Source organism: Equus asinus, chromosome 25, assembly GCF_041296235.1.
Source record: "Equus asinus isolate D_3611 breed Donkey chromosome 25, EquAss-T2T_v2, whole genome shotgun sequence".
NCBI classification, from domain to species: domain Eukaryota; kingdom Metazoa; phylum Chordata; class Mammalia; order Perissodactyla; family Equidae; genus Equus; species Equus asinus.
This window is the reverse complement of record NC_091814.1, coordinates 38,922,740-38,944,628: the sequence shown is the minus strand read 5'-3', so window position 1 is coordinate 38,944,628 and position 21,889 is coordinate 38,922,740. Positions and strand designations below refer to the sequence as shown.

Sequence of the window (21,889 nt, the reverse complement as noted above, 5' to 3'; positions counted from 1 at the left end):
TATTGATGAACATATAGGTTGAACTCAATTTTTCACTATGTAAACAATATTACAATAAACATTTATATGCATATATATTTTGTACATATGCTTCTATTTCTATGGATTAAGTCCCTAGAAACAGACCAAAGTATGGATATTTAATTTTTTTTTTTAAAGATTTTATTTTTTCCTTTTTCTCCCCAAAGCCCCCGGTACATAGTTGTATATTCTTCATTGTGGGTTCTTCTAGTTGTGGTATGTGGGACGCTGCCTCAGCGTGGTTTGATGAGCAGTGCCATGTCCGCGCCCAGGATTCGAACCAACGAAACACTGGGTCGCCTGCAGCGGAGCGCACGAACTTAACCACTCGGCCACGGGGCCAGCCCCTGGATATTTAATTTTTGATAGCTACTATCAAACTGAAGACACCAATTTATACTCTCCCAATACTCTCACTAACATAGGAGATGATCAATGGTTTACATCTTGCCAATCTCCTGGATAAAAATTGTATCTCAAGTTTCATTATTAGTGAGGATAAACATCTTTTTGTATCAGCCATTGCTATTTCTTTTTGGAAATGTCTGTTTATACCTTTTGTCCATTTTCTATTGATTGTCTTATTGGCCCTATACATTATGTTTGTCCTGTCTTTTGTTTGGCTTTTAACTTTGTTTGTGGTGCTTTTTACTTTCAGCTTTAAATACGAGTTAAATCTATCAGTCTCTTCCTTTACGGTTTCTAGATTTCAGGCATGGTTAAGAAGGCAATCTTGAGCCTCTGAAAACAGTACTCCTAGAATTTTTTTTTTTAATGTCTAAATATTTACTCCATCTGGAACCTAATTTTATGATGTGAAATAGGGATATAACTGTGTTTGTCCCCCAAAACAGCCAATTTCCTAAACACCACTTTTTAAACAATCCATTCTTTCTCTAACTGCTTGAAATACAGCTTCATTTGTTCAAAACTGATACACACACACACGTTCTGTAGCCTCTATTTTGTTCTAGAGATCTATTTGCTCAATAGACCTATTTCCTACTCCTACTGTCCTACAGATCTATTTGTTTCTACAGACTTATTTCCTGCTCCAAAACCATTATCTTCATTACTCTATCTTTGCAACATGCCTTGCTACTTGGTACGGCAATTCACTCCCCCTAGTTAGTTTTCTTCAAAATTTTCTTAACGAGTTTTTCAAATTTACTCTTCTGGATAATTTTTAAATTTCCTTAAAATTCCATCGAAATTTTAATTGGAAGAGCCTAATTTGGGGAGAATTGATATCTTTACCAATTGAGTCTTCCTATCTAGGAATATACTACATCACTATATTAATTCAGACCTTTTTTTTATGAATTCCGTTTCCTCCTGTAGTTCTCACATATTTCTTAATAGGTACTTTATAGTTTGGGATACTCTTGTGAGTGGGATTTTTTCTTTTACAGAATGATCATTGACAGAGTATTTCTAGTCTAGATGATGAAGCCCAAGCAAGAATCTTCCCTCCTATCTACTACAAACACAATGAAATGCTGTATAAATTTTTAAAAAATTATTTTTAATACATAGCTGAGCTGGAGAACAAGAAAAGAAATTTTCAAGAACCAAAAGTCAACAGTGGAGTGCAGAAGATGAAGCTCCACTGATCACAACATGGGCATTAGGAACAAAGACAGGCTTTAGTGGGAATTATGTTAATGCCCAAAGGGTATGAGAGTCGATGCTGTTGGCCCTGCATACACGGCCATAAGCCAGAGAAGCAGGTTCTTTAAGTTGGGTAGTTGCCTCAGTGATACTGACCTGGAACATCTCCACCCACTGGCTGTGAGTCTTAACAGAAAAGGACAGAAACAAGAAAGACCTGCTGAACTTTATATTTTCTTCACCAGGAAAGCGTCCCTAAAAGCTTCCTCTAAAATTAATAAGATATGATTATGAGAAACATTTAGAGGTTAGAATCACTGTGTTTACATATTTCAAATTTAGACAATATTTACTGACTCCTTGCCAAGAATAACAGAATTAATATACTCATACAACTTAGTATTTTGGTCAATTATGTTATTATAAGAAATCTTCGCTTTGTATGGATTCACTATACACGAGTTTCCACAATTTAGTTAAATAAACCTCCAATAACATGGTTCAATTTTCAGTTACCACTGTATATTACCTGCAAAAAATTGCATAAAATACAAACTTTGGTGCTGGTTCTTCAATCCACAAATCACGATGCAAATAACAGATGCTCACAACAATCAGTGATGAATCGCATCACTTTTTCAAAAATCTGTCAGTGATTGATCACTGTGTATCTATTTATTCGTTCACACATAGACAGCAAGCATGGAGTAGTCTCCTTGTCACCCAGTGATAATCCTACCCGACAGTTTGACAACTTACAAGAACAGATAATCAAAAGAGGAAATTAGATAAGAAGAACATAAGTTAAGCAAAGAAATGAAGTGATAACACTAAAAGTGAAATTCAAATTGAACTTAAATGGGGTTATAGAAGAAATAGCTGACTAAGGAATGTTGATACTGCGGTCATTTGAGACTCTAGACATGAGCCAGAGGAACTCGGTGAAGGTCAAATTGTCTACATAGATGAAGAAAGTGGTTGCGACAAAAAGGACAAAGATGTTCCAGAGGAAATGATGTCTGCAAAAACTTTTCCATTAAAGGAATCCCCAGAGATATTTCATGACACAGAGTGCAAAGGATAAAATTCTGGAAGCTGATTCAAACTTTGAAAGGAGCAGGACAATTCACAATGTACGGAAAAGATGTATGCTCCATCACACAGTGAGTTATACCATGTGATGAAGGCAAGCAAAGAGAGCGTTGTTCAAACTTCCCAAGTTTTTTGCAAAGAAACAATACTTTTCCAAAGTCTCTAATATTTTGAATTATTCTATACTAAATATTAGTTTTCCTATTTTAAAAATTTCTCTGTAGGGCCAGCGCTGTAGTGGTTAAATTCAGCACACTCTACTTTGGTGGCTGGGGTTTGGTTCCCAGGCACAGACCTACACCACCTGTCTGGCAGTGGCCATGCCGTGGCGGTGGCTTACATACAAAAAGAGGAAGATTGGCATCAGATGTCAGCTCAGGCAAATCCTCCTCAGCAAACAAACAAACAAAAAAATTCTCTGTACATGTATAACCATCAGAAAGAGAATTTTTAATGTTTTGACAAAGATTTTTAAAGGTTTATAATATTTGTAATCTAGTCTGGAACCATAATTCCCACAATTGTTAGTGTCAGAATTCTACTTGAGTGGATTCAACGCACAACATTTTTCTATGGCTTCTCCATCCCTGAGATTTTATTCTGATTGATCTCTTGTCGCCTGGACTTTGTCCTTGCGTAGTTTATTTTTGTTTGTTTATTGTAAGAGAGTCATCTGTATCGTTATTTCTCTAGTATTCCTGGGTTAGGCTGTCTCTTGCCTTACACTTGAAAAACAATCTGAATGGTTATAAAACGCCTGAGATATATATTCTTTCATTCAGAAATTTGGAGATCCCATTCCTCACACTCAGCAAGCACTCACTGAGTACTGCTAAGGCAAAGTTTCTAAGACTAGTCTGATCTTTCATACCTTCAATATGACTTGCTCCTCCTACACTTGCATGTCCATATGATTCTTAATTCTTGAAGTTCAGCAAAAATATTCCTGATTCCATGTCCAACTCTATTCTACCGCCTCTCACTAAACTCAATTATCTAAATTCCAAACTCAGCACATTAGCAGCAGAAAAATACAATAGAGGCCAGGAATACTAAACACACGGTCAACAGAAAAAGACCAAAAAAAAAAAAACCACCCAAAATTAAAGTAGGCTAAAGAACACAAAAAGCATTAAAGATTGCAACTTTTCAGGTCTTTTAAAAAGTTCAATGCTCTATCATGATTTATTTCCTAAGGAAAGGATTCCAGCCAACAAATGTTTCAATATATTTAGAATCCACATTCAGCTGCTAAATTCTGAATTCAATATTTTGTAATTTTAAATTACATATAATTTTTTTGTATAAATTCCAAATAACTTTTACATATCTTTTACATGTCAAGTTTCTAACTACTTTTTTCAGTGTTAATGCCAATAGAACTGTGATTTCCCAGAGTACACACTATTTTTTACTGCTGTATAGTTTCATATTTAATGCATATAAATAACACTCAGAAGTAAATGAAGAAAAGTAAAATTTTTTTAAACTTCATGCATTTTGAAAGATACTTTGTAAGAGATCATTCGAATGTTAATTTGACTGTAGAGTACCTTACTATTTAAACCACTGCTCAGAAACCTTCATACTACTATTTTTAGGGTTTTGCAAAACACCTTGTCTGAAATTAAATATGAAACTCAAACCCTAAGCTTATCCAGATGAGAAAAATATTAATAGCAATTGCAAACCAGAATAATCAAATAAGAGAGTTTGAACCAGGTGCAAAACTACTCTACATTCCCGTTTCAAGATTAAAGACGAAAACAACCACAGCCTCTTCTTTGCGTTAACCACAAAGCAAACTACAGTTGGTTTGCATAAATCCAGAGCAATGCATACGTGGCAAATAAACAGGTGTATTATGCTTCAAACATCCTGGCTACTGGAGGTACAGTAATACTTTCCCTTCACAATGTATTGGCAGAACTAGAGATAAGTAATTCATATTGCTATGACTCAGTGCCACGAAAAACGTTTAATAATTATCACTCGGCAATAAAGCACAGATGATCAAACAGTCCCATATAAACGAAGCAGAAGCAAAGCTAAAAGCAAGAGCAAAAACATACAGTAAAACACAGACTCTCCACACCAGAGCGTAATCTACCGGAGTTTTGAGGTGATATAACCCTGCCCTAAAACACTCAAGTCAAAGTAGCCTCAAAAACTGACTTTTTAGTAAAACCAATCCAAAAATCAGGCAATGGGAAGAGACTTTATTCTACTAAAAACAATAACAGAATAAAAGCATTATTTATAACAGTGAGCTATTGAGAATATATCTACTTAATTTCCAACAAAGTTATACACATTTTTAAATGTTTTATTCTAGATCTTATTGTTAAACCCCTCCTTCCTTGAGGCAGATAAGGTATTTCTTCCTAAAATAAAAACTAAGTGATATTTTTTACATACACATATGGATGGCATATGCTAATTACTAATTAAACTTGCATAATTTATCAGTTTTCTTTTATACTCATTTATCAGACCATTTTTCAGGTGTTTAGGATTCCATTTATCTAAACTATTAAACTATTAGATTCACTTCCTACACTCAACATTTATTGTCCCTCTAGGTAGCATATTTTATGGAATGCTTCTCAACACTGAGAAGAAACAACTAGCAGAAGTGCAGCTCTCAAAAGATTTTAAATTAATCAGTACAGAGCAGAGTGTCAGCATACTTTAAGTTTGTGCTCAAACTTAGGTGAGACCAAAGGTTTCAAATTCTTCAATATATCTTAATTTGGTTTTGATCAATGATAAAACAAATTGAACTTACGAAATAATGTTATATGAAATAAACAAATGATAATTAATGTTATAATGAAATTAAGTCCTGCTAGTAACAGATTTTTTTACGAAGATTGTAATCAAGAGACATAAAAAAGTATTTGACAAAATTCAATACTCTGTAATGATGAAAATTCTCAGTAAACTAGAAATAGAAAAGAACTTAACCCAATATAGGGCATCTATGAAAAACCAACAGCTACCAAGACCCTTCACAGTGAAAGGCTGACTGCCTTCTCCTTACAATTAGGAGCAAGGCGAGGATCTTACCATTTCTTTTCACCATAATACTAAAGTCCTAGCCACTGCAAGAAGAAGAAATAAAAGGCAAAAAGATTGGAAAGAAAGAAAGAAAAGTCTCTTTGTTTGCGGATGACATGGCTGACCATGTTGAAAATCCTACAGAATCTACCCAAAAAAGCTAACAGAAATAGTAACTGAGTTTAGCAAGGTTGCAGGATATAAGGTTAATAGACAAAAAGTTATCGTATTTCTGTGTAACATCAATAGACAAATGAAAATTAACAGTTGAAAAACTACAATTTACAATAGCATCAGAATAACTGATCTGAATGAACAAGCTAAAATTATAAAAGACCTAGAAGAAAACAAGAAAATCTTTGTGATCCTGGGCTAGGCAAATATTTTTAGGTAGGCTATAAAAGACATGAATCATAAAAGAAAAAAGGATAAATTGGACTTGATCACAATTTAAAAGATCTACACTTAGGGGCTGGCCCAGTGGTGCAGTGGTTAAGTTCGCACGTTCCGCTTCAGCGGCCCAGGGTTCGCCAGTTCAGATCCCGGGTGCGCACATGGCATCGCTTGGTAAGCTACGCTGTGGCAGGTGTCCCACATATAAAGTAGAGGAAGATAGGCACGGATGTTAGCTCAGGGCCAGTCTTCCTCAGCAAAAAAGAGGAGGATTGGCAGTGGATGTTAGCTCAGGGCTAATCTTCCTCGAAAAAAAAAAAAATAGAATAGTTTTGGGGCTGGCCCTGTGGCCAAGTGGTTAAGTTTGTGCGCTCCACTTCGGCGGCCCAGGGTTTCACAGGTTTGGATCCTGGGTGTGGACATGGCACTGCTCATTGGGCCACACTGAGGCAGCGTCCCACATGCCACAACTAGAAGGACCCACAGCTAAAAAATATATACAAAGATGTACTGGGGGGCTTGGAGGAGAAGAAGGAAAAAAAAAATCTTTAAAAAAATAAAACATCTACATTTCAAGACGTTAAGAAAATTAAAAGGCAAAGCACAGACTGAAAGAAAATATCTATAAAACACATATGCGATAAAGGACTGATATCCAGAATATATAACTCTTACAACTCAGTAATAAATGATAAATGACCTGATTTTAAAATGGGCAAGAGATTTGAACAGACACTTCACCAAAAAAAAGATACATTAAACATAGAAAGATTTTCAACATGATTAGTCATTAGGAAAAATCACAACAAAATACCACTATATACCCACTAGAATGGCTAAAATTAAAAAGACTGAAAATACCAAGTGTTGGAGAGGATGTGGAATAACTGAAACTCTTAATACATTGCTGACAGGGAATGGAAAATGTTCCAGCCACTTTAGAAAAGTTTAGCAGTTTCTTATAAAGTTAAACTTACCCTTCCCATATGACCTAGCCATCCCATTCCTAGGTGGGAAACATATGAAATGTATGTCCACATAAAAATTTGCATTCACAGGTTCACAGGAGTCTTCTTAATAATAGCCAAAGACCAGAAACAAGCCAAATATTTCTCAACTGGTGAAGGGATAAACAAATTGCATTCTATCAAATCAACTGAATACCACTGAGCAATAAATAGGAACTACGATATATCCAACAACACGGATAAATCTCAAAAGCATCAAGCTAAATGAAAGAACCTGAATCAAAAAACTACATACTCTATGATGCCATTTATGTGAAATCCCAGAAGAGGGAAAACTATAGTGACAAAAAGCAGATCACAATGGTTGCTAGAGGTCAGAGGTGGGGAAAAGGAACTAACTGCAAAGGAGCATGAGGAAGCTTTGTGGGGTGATGGAAATGTTCTACATCATGACTGCGTCGGTAAACAACTGTATACAACTGTCCAATCTCCGAATGGTGCACTTCAAATCGGAAATGTTTTGTCTATAAATTATAACTAATTAAACAGAAAGACTTGGTTCTACTGAGTTGAAATCCTATATAGAGTATCAAAGTGTGGTAATAAAACATTATGAGAGGACACTATAGGATTTCTTATGTCATTTTGGCAAAGTTTTAGGATGTTCTAAAAGCAGACGCCAAGGAATAATGGTTAACAAAAGGCAGTCTCACCATGCCTACATACAAAAAGACATATAAACGTAAATCTTCCCTCCTCCCAGCCATTAGTACCACTTCTAAACTACTTTATTTGCAGAATTACTCTATTTGATAACAAACTATCAGAAAGAAACATTAGGTACGCAGTTTCAAGCGGGGAATACGAAAAAGTTCTGGAGATGGATGGTGACAGTTGCTCAACAAAGTGGCTGCTCTTAACGCCACAGAACTGCACACTTAAAGATGCTGAAAGTGGTAAATTTTACGCTATGTATATTTTACTCTAAGAAAAAATGTTTCACGAAAGAAACATTAGGGAAAAATAAGTAAATCTAAGAAAAGTTACACAAATCTAGAAATCCACAAGGAAGTTAAATTTTAAAACAGTTCCTTTAGTTTGAATGATAAAGACTAATCTGCTGTTTCTTTGAGCTGTGCTCTCACAAAATCAAGCTTAAAAGTGGCTACTAGGTATGATTCTACTAGTTAAAGGAAATGGTGCTTACCAACTCTCTTGAAGTTTACTTCTAATTTTTAGGGCTCTACCAAAGAACAGCTTTTGCTTATGACAGTTTGAGCTGTCTACAGCAGACAGGAAAAATACTGGAAGAAAAAGATTAGATCAGAGAGCCCAGATACTAAACGGTTCTGCATTTGGTGGCCTAAATACATGTCATTTTGTCATCTAAATCAATCTGCAAACTGACCTGAGCACAAATACTAAGAACATGCTAACAGAAACCCTAAAGTGGCTCTGGTCTGGGTTTAAATAAGGTCATACAAGAAGTGCCAAAACAAACATCAAATTTCATGTTATTTGTGGAAAAGAGAAAGCCATCTGTGCAACTCACTGTGGATAATCTGCAATCTGATTGGGGCTAGATTTGCCAAATGGAGTCATCATAATGTTAATATTTATGCCAATAATTGATAAAGTCAGAAAATTCCTGGATGTACACCAAAGGATGGCAGAGATGACTTATCTACCTACAGCTGGCAGGGCATTATTATTGAAAAACAGCATGAACAGAACCTGGGGAATCAAAAAAGGAAATGGAGGGGCAGGCTCCGTGGCCGAGTGGTTAAGATCGCCCGCTCCACTGCAGCGGCCCAAGGTTCGGATCCTGGGCGCAGACATGGTACCCCTCGTCAGGCCACGTTGAGGCGGCGTCCCACATCCCACAACTAGAAGGATCTGCAGCTAAGATATACAACTGTGTACAGGGGGGTTTGGGGAGATACAGCAGAAAAAAAAAAAAAAGATTGGCAACAGTTGTTAGCCCAGGTGCCAATCCTTAAAAAAAAAAAAAAAGGAAAAGGAAAAACAAGCTCAAAGTGTATATGCCTAAAACAGGAAAGAATGCGTGTTTTAAGGAAGTTCTATGTACAATCTGGGGAAGAAGTTCTGAGTTAAAGCCTAGATGAATTTTAGGAGGGCAGTTTCAACCTCAGGCAGAAAATGAATGATAATAGCAGTGACAGCAGCAGCTGAGTTAGTAGCAGTAACAGTAAATTCTTCCATAGTGTTTCCTATTTGCTGGACACTAGTCCTAAGCACTTCCATTGTATTAGCTTGTTTAACCCTTATAACAACATTGGAAGGCAGGCAACCCATTTAGAGAGATGAGGAAACAGGCTCAGGGAGATTAGGAACTTTCCCATTGTAACCCAGCTGGTAGGTGGCAGAGCCACCTCAGGGTGTCCTGCTCCATTTCCAGAGTTCTTGCTCTTAATGCTATTACATTGCCTTCTCTGGAAAATACCATTGTTCTCCTGGGAACCAAAAAGGTTAAAAGGAATTGCTCTAATTGTAGACTAGACTAGACTAATCTCAAAAAGAATGAGTGAGAGATGAAAAGCTTTCTCGATTTATTAAAAGCCTACCATATGCCAGGCATTTTACATTTTAACATCGCAGGCAACTAACTACAACAAACTAGAGTTATAGATCCCAAAATTAACCATTAACTTGTATTTTTATGAAGTGTATTGAGTGATTTCTTTGAATTTAAAAGGTTAGGATATACCACAATAATCAAATGCAAAAAAAAAAAAACCATTACTGATTACATCTTCACAACAATTCAATTCACTTCTTTCCAAAAAACATTTAATAAGTATTTCCATATCAGGCATGCTACTAGGCACAGGACATATAAAAGATGAATCTATTAAACATTAAAGAAAATGGTTCCTGTTCTCAAAAATCTTACAGCTTATAATAACCCTTTGCAATTATCCCCATTTTACACAGGAAGACACTTCTTAGGGGGTTAAATGGTCTGTTTAAGGTCCAAGCTACTAATGGCTGTGATAGGATTTGAACCCAAACTCGTCTAACTTCAAAACCTATGTACACTTGTAGCCTACAGCAAGCTAATAGTGTTTCTGAGTATAGGAACTAGAAAAAATGCTCAACTGACTTCAAACAACAAACACAGGGTACTTGGTCTCTGTTTAATATTTTAGAACTGCTTTATGTTAGTTGAGAACTTGAAAAGGGGAAGTGTGCATTCTAGACTAAATCTTGGCTTACAAACCTCACATAAATTGAGCATAGCACAAGTACATTGCGAGAGTCATTCATGTTGTAAAATAGTTGAACATTTTAAAATATGGATGGCAGCGCACTGCAGATGGGTGTGACTCCACTGGAAGATGGAAGCAGGTGTTAATTCCAGGAGTTCCCAGTCTTTGGAGTTGAAATCTCTCTCCTTTAGATCTTGCAGGTAGGTAAGTGTAACAGAAAGTTACCCAGTTAGGATCCAATTAAGAGCAACTGGACCGGGAAGTCCTCTGAAGGCTGCCCTCAGTACCTGCTCTGTCACAAATGCATTTATTAAGAGCATTCTATAGTAGGGAAAAAAGTATTGAAGCAACAGTCTGCTCTTTACCTAATAAGGGACGAGATAGTAAAGATACTGTGCTTTACAAAGAGAAGATCTTATTCACAGTGAGATGTATTGAACCAATCCAGCTATATACCATTTTATTCAACTTTGGAACCAAAAGTACGCTTTTACTAGAGGACTAAGGTTTGAGAGTGTAGCATGGATCCACTTGGCCACCTTAAAACCATTAGCCTAGATTTGTTAAATTATGCTTTACCCAAATTGAATTAACCAGGGATAAATGATTTTGAAATATAAAGGGAATGGCTGAAGTTTTGAGAAATGAATTTAAAACTGTGTTTCCAACACAGTTAAAAACACCTCAAACTTCATCACCATCATATTCTAAAAACATTTATTAAGAACTCAATATACTCTTAAAAATGTACAATATACGACAACCAGAAGGACCCACAACTAAAATATACAATATTTAAAAATACAGAAATGCATTAAGTATATGTACTTAGATGTTCATAAAGATAATGTGAACGTATTAAGATATTTGAGTAATACATAATGAAAAATGGATTCATAGAATCAGTTGAAAAATATTTAAAGCAGAATCAAAGTTAGTTCTCTGCCAAACTTTTCCCAAATACATTTTTTATAGGCCTTAATCATAAAAGAAAATCTGCTGACATATTTTAAAACATAAAAACAGGGTCATAGGAAGTAATTCTCAGAATAATTTGATTACACTCTTCCAAATTACACAAATTCACCTGTAAAATCTTTTGAACTCTAAAATTTGCTTGCTAGTTTATCTTTTTAAAAATTAAAATTGTTTTACAGATCATTTTATTGAGGGGCAAAAGTCAGGGAGAGGTGTGGGGCAGCTCCAGCACCCCCAGACCTCCCAGGGGGAACACACCCTCCTTCCCACTTCCTGCTCCCCAGGTGGCTCTCCCTGTACAATGGGATTAAACTTTTAATTGTGTAATATAAAATTTGCCATTGTTACCATTTCTAAGTGTAAGTTCACTGTTGTGCAACAGATCTCCAGACCTTTTCCATTTTGCAAAACTAAAACTGCTATTTCATCAATGAGCACTAAGATATTTTAAAACTACATGGATCAGCACATCTAGAACGCAAAATATATTCAACTCAAAGCCCATTATGAGGACATAATTTGGACAGAGACTAGGTGATAGTTTGTCTCCTTTAAGCAACGGTTTTCTTCATAGAGCATATCAAATGATGCTGGAAACAGTTCTTTTTAAGAGAATAATTTCTCTTAAGGCCAGAGACAACATCTTATTCATATGCATCCAAGATATCTAGCTATATAAGGCACTCCATAAACACTGTTGACAGCATCAAAGGAGACTGCTTAAATACAAAGTTGCATAATCTAATTCAATTTATTCTTACCTATTCAACAAAATGGTTCTCTAAAAATCACTGCCAGGAATGCCATTAGCCTATGTTTGCACTGTTTGTCAAAAACTTCCCTTAAAAAAATGTGCTATTAATTCAGGTTTCAAAATTGCCAGTTGACTGTGCTCACATAATAATCAGTTCACATAAATGGTCTGTAAAGATAAGCTTTCTACTTACCATATAGTTACCATAAGCATGATCAAACATTTCCAGTACTTGATTCCTAATTTTAAAAGAGCAGAAATGGAAAACAGTTAAGTATATTCTATTCATCGTCTTTCAAAAAGTTAATGCTCCTTCATAAACATACACCAATAAAAAACAAAAGAAAAGTTTATTTAGAAAGGGACCTGAACAGCCAGGAAATACACCAGCAGTAGTAGATAAGCTTTCAAGAACCACACAGAACTGGGCTAAACTTTTACTATTCCTAGCAATTTATGTAAACTTCATCTTATAATTTTTCCTCAGTAAACTGATGAATGACGCCATGTCAGGCAGAGAGAAGCAAATCTGATGCTGAGAAACAACTATGTCTTAAAATTATTTAAAATATCTGTCTTGAAAGGGGGAATATTGCTGGAGAGCCCCAAAAGAAGTAAACCTTGTTACCATTACTGCTTGCACTATATATTCTACTGAAAAAGAGAGGTAGGTATGTATGTGTATTGACCTGAAATAAAAATACTCTGTCAAGCCTCTGCCTTTCCTCTTAAACTGAATAAAATTACTAATGCCTAGGTTAATACATATTTATTAATACATGTCTGTCACATTTTCAAAAGATACATTTTATGATTTTGTGACATACTCTGTACTCCTTTAAAACCTGTCAAAAGTCAAATAAATAATATTCACCTCTAAAATGAGAAAACTAGTCCTCAAAAAGAGATCTGTGTGTTTTGGCTAACTCTGTTTCTCAAAATCCCCAAGACAACTGTTTAAAATGGAGATTTCTGATGCCCACATCAAATTTACTAAGTCAAAATCTGCAAGGTTGGGACCAAGGAATAGTCTTTCAATTAAACTCTCTCAAGTTTGGGGGCTTGAGGGCTACAGGAAAAACCACAAAAGTTAATGCTATGGCTAGACAAGGCCAAATCTCTCAATAAATAGTAAAGGAAAAACAGTTTATTAATCTTTTACTAACTCTTACTGCTATTCCCAAAGTTGCAAACACTAATGGCAAGAATTAAATAAAGTGTTAAAGAAAATGCTGATATTTTTATTTTGTCTCCTGTTATACTGCAATTGCCATTCTAAAAACTGTAATCATGGATGATGAAACAGTGGTAATAATGGAGCTAGCAGACAGAAAAGGACAAATTTCCAGATGCTGGCTACAAAGACCAACAAAATCAAGTACACTCAAACCTGTGAACTGAATAAATTAAATCTTGACAACTTTTTATGAATAATCATCATTTAAAAACACCTAATCAGGGCGCTGGCCTGGTGGCGCAGCAGTTAAGTTTGCACACTCTGCTTTGGCGGCCCAGGGTTCGCCAGCTCAGATCCCTGGTGCAAACCTATGCACCACTTGTCAAGCCACGCTGTGGCAGCATCCCACATATAAAGTAGAGGAAGATGGGCCAAGGATGTTAGCTCAGGACCAGTCTTCCTCAGTAAAAAGAGGAGGATTGGCAGCAGATGTTAACTCAGGGCTAATCTTCCTCAAAAAAAAAAGAAAAAGAAAAAGAAAAACAACCCAACTAATCATTAAAAACAAGATCTTATCACTTTGTTAAAATACTAATTCTTTATGTGCTTATATGTATGATAGAATACAGATCAAGTTACCTCTGAAAATTATAGAATATCTTAAAGAATCCTCCTAGACATTTCTTTATTAAATTGCAGATGATAAAGATTTCTCAAATTAACTAATAAAAAAAGTTAAAATTTCGCTTTCAAGCACTCATATCAATAAATGGAACATGGAAATTCTTCTTTTTCCTTCCTCTGAAATGGAATTAATACAAGATTATTGCCAAGCTGTAGAAATTCCTATAATTGGTAATGGTAGTGCCCAGACACGTGTATTCCAGATAACATAAGCTTTAACTTATTAATCCAACTTAGCAAGCATTCAATTTCCAAGATTATGAATAAATCATGATTGCATACAAGGAGACATTATTTTCCAATCCTTACACTTATGCAGCACATGATCACCAAATTTCACAACACATACTTCAAAGTGGAGATATTTAGCATCCACTGGAGTGCTTTCTCTCTGTTATTTAAACATATAAATCCTAACAAAGTCATATTTAAATACAGAATGGTAGAATAATTACTATATTAAACCGAAAAAAATGTTTCTATAAGGTCATATATCTGTTCAACAACTGGATAAAAATGTATTGCAAATCAGATCCACAGTTCAAAAAGTATGTCTCTTCCTGCATTTTGAAATAATTTCTATAAATCAGCTTTTTCTAAAGCTACATTGCCTGTCAATGTGCTACAGAAATTGAACTGTTTTATACTTCACTTTTTTAAGTGAAAAGATTGAGAACTGCTGTAACATTTCAAACACAAAAACAAAAAACAACATATTCCAGGAAGCCTAAAACTACATATGACCATGTAAACAATTTCAAGTGAGCAAATGCTTACTACCCATGACAGCTCCAGTCTTTATCGCAAGTTTGGTTTGGTGGGGTAGGAAAAGCGGTGGGGCATTTTCTGCTTTTTATCATAAATCATTATTTGGGCTTTTAAAAAAAATCGCACAGGTAAACCTAATGAATCAGAGTTCTGTCTCCGGAAAATTCCCAAAGGGGAAAGCAGTCAAGCACTTGAGTATTTGTGGTTTACAGCTCTTGACTCTTACTCTACTCTTACTCTGGAGTAAGGCGATCTAAATTAACAAGCCTAAACAGCTGTCATTTCACTTTCATAAATGATCTCAAAATCTGAGCTGATATCTCAAGCCAAAGTGGTTGGACTTTTCCAGTTAAAAATTAATTTTGGTCAAAAATGAGTTATCCAATGACTTTTCTTCAAATACAGATTTTTAATAAAAAAGGGAGAAAGGGGAGCGGTGGTCAAATAAGATTCTTGCTATCCTTGAAGCTTCTCTTTGCAGGTTCTACATAAGTGCAGTGTAGCAGAGACAGCACGGGCTCTGAGGTCAGACATACCTGGGTTTGAATACTGGCTCCACCATTTACTAGCTCTGTGACTTTAAACAAGTTAACTTTGAGTCTCAACTTCCTCATCTGCAAAATGGGGATCACATCCACCTCATTAAGAAATAGGGAGGATTACAGAAGATAACATATGTCAAGTGCCTGACACAAGGTAGGGTATTCCGTGAAACAGTTTTATCAGTGATAGAGTAAATTCCTAAAGAGAGAAGGTTTAAGATGCTTTGAGTTTATTGGTAATTTTGTTTTGATAGGTGATATTTCATCTTTTTTCCATCAAGTGTCCTTTATTGCTATTTTATTTAAAAACTAATACAAGACTCTTGCAATAATTTAAACAGTAAGAAGTGCATAAAATAAAACCTGATGGTTCTCCCTCACCTCCATCCTAACCCCAGGAGATAATAATCTTTCCGTTTTTCTGAGCTTAGACAATTTCGTTTCTGTTTTTTTTAAAATACACGGTATGATACTATACATATTATTCTGTAATCTGCAACCTGCAGTTTTTTGTTTTGTGAATATATCCCAGACAGCCTTCCAATGATCTACCCTCCCCCCTTAATGTCTGAATACTATTCCGTTACATGGATGCTCCTAGGAACAGTTTCGTTCTTTCAAAATGCGCATCCTTGTACACCTGTCTCCATATTAATAGTAATTTCTGCAGAATAGATTTCCTGAGATGGGATTAGTGAATCAAAGAGTACACACAATTTAAATTTGGGGAGATCTGGCCAATAAGTCACAGCACTTGACACTCCTAGCAAGTCTTTTCTCACATTTCAACTAGCCAGTACTCTCTCCACGTGTTTTGTACTTACTAACCTGATGGCAAAAGCAGCTATCTCATTGTTTTAATCTGCGTCTATCACAATTATGAGGTTGAGCAACTTTTCATGTTTACTGACTATTAGCATTTCCTTTCCTATGAGTTAACTCTTCACACCGTTGGCCCATTTTCTACGGATTTTTGGCTTTTTTTTTATCCATTTGTGGGACCGACCGTATATCAGAAATACTGACTCTGAATTAAACGCTCTAAATACAACTGATAATTTTACGACACTTTCAAGACTGATAAAAGAACTCTGAGTAAAGTGAACAGATAAGCTTAACCGGGGCTTTTGAATAATACCATCAGATACTGTTCTATTATGAAAATGCTGTGCAAGAAAACACTGCGAGGAAATAGTAAAACGTGTCAAGCTCAAGTTCCAATGAACGCCCCCTTTTCCGTAACAGGTGTAAACACGATTTCCTTAACTACTGTGAGATCAGCAACATTTTCCCAGCTGGGAGCTCACGGGTGCTCCCGTGGTTAGAGACATCTAACCAGGTCTCCGAAGAAAAGACAACCGCAGGACTCTTCGCGCGCAGCAACACGGCTGTAGCCCCCATCACCGGCCACTGACAACGCGGGCGGCGGCCCCCACCTTCCGGAACCTGTCTACCCGGCCAAGGTCCTCGCGAGGCAACAGCCGTCTCAATCGCGACACGAGAGGCCACCGCGCGCCCGGGTCGCAATGACAGGCACCGCGCCTGTGGTCAGCCTCACGAGGAAACCCACCCCAGGCTGCCAAGCACCCTTACCCAAGCTTCTGTTTCTCCTCCCTACTCATGGGCGCGGCCCCCGCTGTCCACACGGACGTGGCCGACACCAGGCAGAGCGCGGCCGTCGCTGCCACTAGGCTCCATGGCGCTCGCTGGGGGACCGGGAACCCACAGCCCGGGCCGCCGCCGGCTTCGCTCATGGCCCCGCGGTTCCGCGCACGCGCAGCTGCTACGCCCGGCCGGTGGGACACATTGCTGGACGCTGGTGGCGAAGGGGCTGCGAGCCGTGCCGAGGGCGGGATGCGGAGTAACGCGAGCGGCTGCCGTCGCCGAACTGTTTCCCGGAGCCACCGAGCCAGTCCCTAGCGCCAGCGCTGCCACCGCCCTCCGCCCTCAGCAGCCCGGAGCGCCTCCCCCAGCTTTCCGGTGTCGTAGTCTAGGAAACCGCCTCCCCCAACGCTACTTCCGGGTAGGGCCCACGATATTGAGCCTCAAGACCAATGGGGACCGGATCGGAGAGGGGCTGGCTTTGAGGACAAGAGAGGGCATTGGCCGGGAGAAGTGAGACGTGGACAAAAGGCGGTGCTGGGGAGGGACCACTCACTCGCTTCGGCCCTTCTTGCACCCGTGAACTTGCGACCTGAAGACTACCAGTCCCGGCGTGCACTGCTTCCTCCCCGGCTGTCTGGCAGTCAGACTCCAGCCGGCTAAATTTCCACCCTGGATAGGCGCGTTGCATTCTGGGACTTGTGGTCTTCCAAGGGTCACGGGCGGGTCCCGGGATCCCGCTTCCCCCAGACCCGTGCAGCCGGCCCTCTCTCCCTTGGCTGCTGAGTTCGTAGGAACCCGTCAGCTCTTTATCCCTCTTCCTGCGAGTGCCCTTTCCCTGGGGGCTGGCTCAATGAGGTTTTCTCGTCCCCAGGTCGGTGCTAGACCCTTTAGGGAATAGATAGCGTGGGAGTAGTCTTCTGCCCTCAGAGAGATTACAAAGCAATAACAGCAAAAATGAATTGAGTCTTTGACGGCAAAGTTCTTAGAGTTTTACTTGCGTTCTGTCATGCACACTTCTCAACTCTAATAGGTAAGTACCACCATCCCCATTTTGCAAACGCGGAAACCGAGGCTAGAGAAGTTAGGTAGCAAGCCCTCCTCACTGCTGGATGAGATTCCAACCAAGCTGCCTGACTCGGAAGCCCTTGCCTGGAACCACATCTTTGCGCGGTACAAGGATGAAGGAGGGCACGTGAGGCCTCATGCATGGTTAATAAGAGTTATCTAAAAAGCTCAGTGTAAGCAGAGTAGTGTGAGCTGCTAAGAAAGTTTAATGAAGGAGGTTGGAACTTGTGATTCGTTTTGACAGCTGAGTCTTAGGTTAATCATTGGTAAAATGACAAGTAGGTTCCTCTTGAAAAACCACGTTGTTTTTCTTGTGTGATAATTCAATAGGTAGGTGCAGAGTTTAGGAGCCTGGATGTGACCTCTATCACCACAGTCAAGCGCTCACTCGTCCCCTCAGCAGCTTTCAGCTCTCTTTCTGGAAATTTTCTTCCTTGATTTTGACAAATAAAAATGGCAAGTAATAGGATATATTGGGGTATATGAGGAAGCCATTTTGTGTAAACCTAATTCGACCTGGCCTTGTCTTTCCAAAAGGGACTGACCCCAGCTGTTGAGCATGCATTGTATATCTGCTTTAGATATTCCCTATGGCAAGAACAAAGGCCCTTCAGATAAAGGTGCAACTTTCCTCCCCCTCCCAAAGCTGGCATTTCTTTAAGGATTAAGCATCTTTCCTTAGGGTAGAAACTGATTGCCGTGCTCACCTGTGACCACCCAGCTCGAGACAATAGACTTGCCTCCTGCTACGCCCTCCGAGAGAGCAGACTCACTACCTGCTGTGTCCATCAAGCGCTGTGCCCACAGGGCAATCTTGTGACTATTGTGGGAGGGACATTTCAATCACATGTGAAACGTCCTGTTTGGGGGTATATAACTACTCTGTATACCTCACTTCTTTGGTGCCCTTTCTTCCTTCGGGAAGAAAGGCCCCGGGCCATGGTCCTCAGATTACAGCTCAGAGTAAACTCACCCAAATTTTCATTTATCGATTGGTTATGGATTATTTTCGTCGACAGTTTCTATCACCTTGCATCGTCTGCTTCCCTCTCTGACCTTCCATTCGGGTGACATCAATGACCTCTTCCTTCACTCCCCGTCTCTACTCCTTCCCTGCATTTTAAGGTTTTCTTTTTGTCTGTTTTTCTCTTTGTACTCAATTCCTTGGTGATTTCTTCCACTCATAGGGATTCAACCATCATATCCCTGTGGTTGATTTCTAAATCAGTATCTGTCCTGGTCTGTAAACCCACATTGCCACATCCCTAATAGAAATTCACTTCTGTCTGGCCCGAGGGTAGCTCAAATGTAATGTTCAGGACTTCAAATTAATGCATCAGAATTGACTTTAACTCATCCTCCTCCTCCATGTTTCAGGCCCAACCAGTTGCCAAATTATATAGATGGTGCTATCACTACCTTTCTTTCTACTCCCACTTCTGCTGTTTGAGCCTCGGTTACCTCTTTCCTGAACCATTGCAACTGTGTCCGAAATTATTTCCCTGCCACTCTATTTTTCGCTACATTACTACCAGAGTTGGCATTCAAGCACATCTGCCAACCCTCTGAACACATCATCTCCCTTTTACCATGGCCTTGCCCTCAAATCCTAGGCGATAACTAACAAATTTCCATGTTATTTCCCTTCTGTGCCTTTGCTCTTACTATCCCCTCTGCTATCCCACCATCTTTGTCTGTAGAACAGCCATCGCCCATTGAGTCTTTGCTCAGATTCCATCTAGAGAATGCTTCCAGTCATTAGAAGTCATCCTCTCTGCTGTCTTTCCATTGTATTCCATGTCTTTATTACTGTGTTTTCAGTCTGCCACGTCCACTAGATTGTGACCGCTTGGACGGTATTAACTTTAGCTTACTCATACGTGTGTTCCAAAAATCAGCACTGTGCCTCTCCTGTTATAGATGCTCAATAAATGTTGAATATATTTATTTGTTTCTTTATTCCTTCAGTTTCCTTATCTATAAAGTGGGAATAATATAGTTCTGTTATTTACCTATGTGGATGCTGTGAAAACACATGTGGTCATTTCTGTACAGTATTTACTTTTATCCCTTTTATGGACCTGCAACCCTACCTTGTTTCCATCCTGGATCCTCTTAAGCAGCTTTTACTGATGAAGTTAGTTAAATAAATAATACCTGTGAATTTTTCTTGGCTCTGGCTTAGAGAACATGACAAACTAAAGGTCAACACTAATCATCCAGTATTTGAAAACTAGGAACAAAGAAAGTAGAAAAATGGTCTGTGACCTTCAGTTATATTGAAATGTAGTCAAGTCAATTATTTGTAGTGGATTATTGGCAGTAACTCAGTTTTCTTTACCTTCCTGATGTTCCAAGCCTTTCTAAGTCAAAATTGACTATTACTTATCATTAAGAAACAATGTCCTCAGGAAGGAGGAGTACTGGCTTTAAATGTTTAGCATTTTCTGGGTTTTTTTCCCTTGGCTTATTTGTTTGTTTTCAAGCTAACATTGCATTTTAAAAAATGTATAATGAGAACCCAGAGCATCTTTTTCTCCCTTACTGAAATTCAATTTCTAGCCAATGGTTGAGTCCATTTTTCACTAATCTTGGCAAAACCCTAAGTAGAAAAGCTTGTGTGGCTTAAAAAGCATTGCAATTTATCATATCTAAGGTGGAGCCCATGGAAGTGAAAGAAAAATGTTTACAAAGTGCATTTCAAAAGAAAACCCATTTTAACCCCTTAATGGAAATAATAGAAATTTTTAGCAAATTGGCAGTTTATGAATCCTAGGAAAAACTAACACTTATTATTTTAAAGCCTACACACATTATTTTATATACTTAGTGATTAAAAAAAAGACATAGAAGTTAAAACACTGGTGGAAAGCATTAAGGAGAATAAAGATAAGGACTTATAAAGAATATGGAAGAGATTTTAGATGTGTAAATCCCATTTAAAAAGGTAAGAAATAAGATCCGTTTATAACATGCCCTTTAACCTGTTAGGAGTTTGTTTGCACAGCCTTGTAGCTTATGTAAATATGTATGCTCACCTGTGCTCTCTTTACTTCTTGCCTGGAAGGATCAGGAGTTAGGGAGGGGTAGCAGCCGTGGTTAGAGTCATATGGATACACGAACATAAGGGAGAGTCTCCACTTTAATATTAGGGCTCGAAAATCGTCCCAGGAGACTGCGACCAGTTGTGTGAGACTGACCCTAAGGCAGCAGTTGCCCCTAAATGACTTGAATTCTTTAGTACAACAGATCTAGTTTCTCCTCAAACTCCAATGTGGAATTTGGGAGTGGTGATTTTTGTCATTCTTCAAATCACTTTTCCTCTTATTTGATAGTGTGTGGAATTTGCAGAATACTTTTCTTCTTAAGAACCCAAACTTGCAAACATTGAATAAAGACAGAATAAAAATACTCTGCATTCATAACTGGAGACTTTAAGGCCCCAGAAAGAGTACTTCAGGAAAAAGGTATTCAGTGAGTGTTGTGGACTGATTCCATGCTTGGCTGTCTGACTTACTGACGCAAATTTCAAGAAAGAGAATGGGAAATTCGGATGATTCACTACGCCCAAAGATGTCCCCAGGGCTTTTTCCACCTCTCACTCATGATTCGAGATCTTCAAAATCACTTCAGCCTCAGATTATTATCTCTCTTCCCTCAGTGACACCTGAATCAGCTCTCTCAGGCGAGAGACTTTGCTCCTACATCAGGTTTACTGTTAAACTCACTCTTGTGATTGGGTCTCTGGTTTAGCGGCCATTTTTCATTTACTTCAGGCAGCAGAAACAAAGCCAAGTCACATGGCTCTTCACAAGCGAGTGCCTTTTGCCCCTGCCCTTCTCCTAAATCCCCATGCCGCATCACCAACGCAGTTTCCACATTGCACTTTAGTCCGGCCACAAGGTTTGAAGCCAGCACCATTCAACAACATTCTGCACAGG

The 21,889-nt window shown here is 38.3% G+C and overlaps 1 protein-coding gene across 7 annotated transcripts in view; it reads right to left on the bottom strand.

The window, feature by feature from the left end:
• The window catches only part of EDEM3 (ER degradation enhancing alpha-mannosidase like protein 3), a 64,175-nt gene extending 46,905 nt beyond the window's left edge, over window positions 1-17,270 (bottom strand). For 4 of the 7 annotated variants that reach the window (XM_014850303.3, XM_044758399.2, XM_044758400.2 and 1 more), the window contains exons 1-2: window positions 16,872-17,240; window positions 12,301-12,346 (exon numbers count right to left, since the gene is read on the bottom strand). In XM_014850303.3, the coding sequence (XP_014705789.2) occupies window positions 12,301-12,346; window positions 16,872-17,032 (207 nt within the window). In that variant the 5' untranslated portion in view covers window positions 17,033-17,240. Of the gene's footprint in view, window positions 1-12,300; window positions 12,347-16,871 lie in introns of all 7 variants that reach the window. The other 3 variants (XM_044758401.2, XM_070497118.1, XM_014850304.3) reach the window with 2 other exon arrangements.
• Between the last annotated feature and the right edge of the window lie 4,619 nt (window positions 17,271-21,889).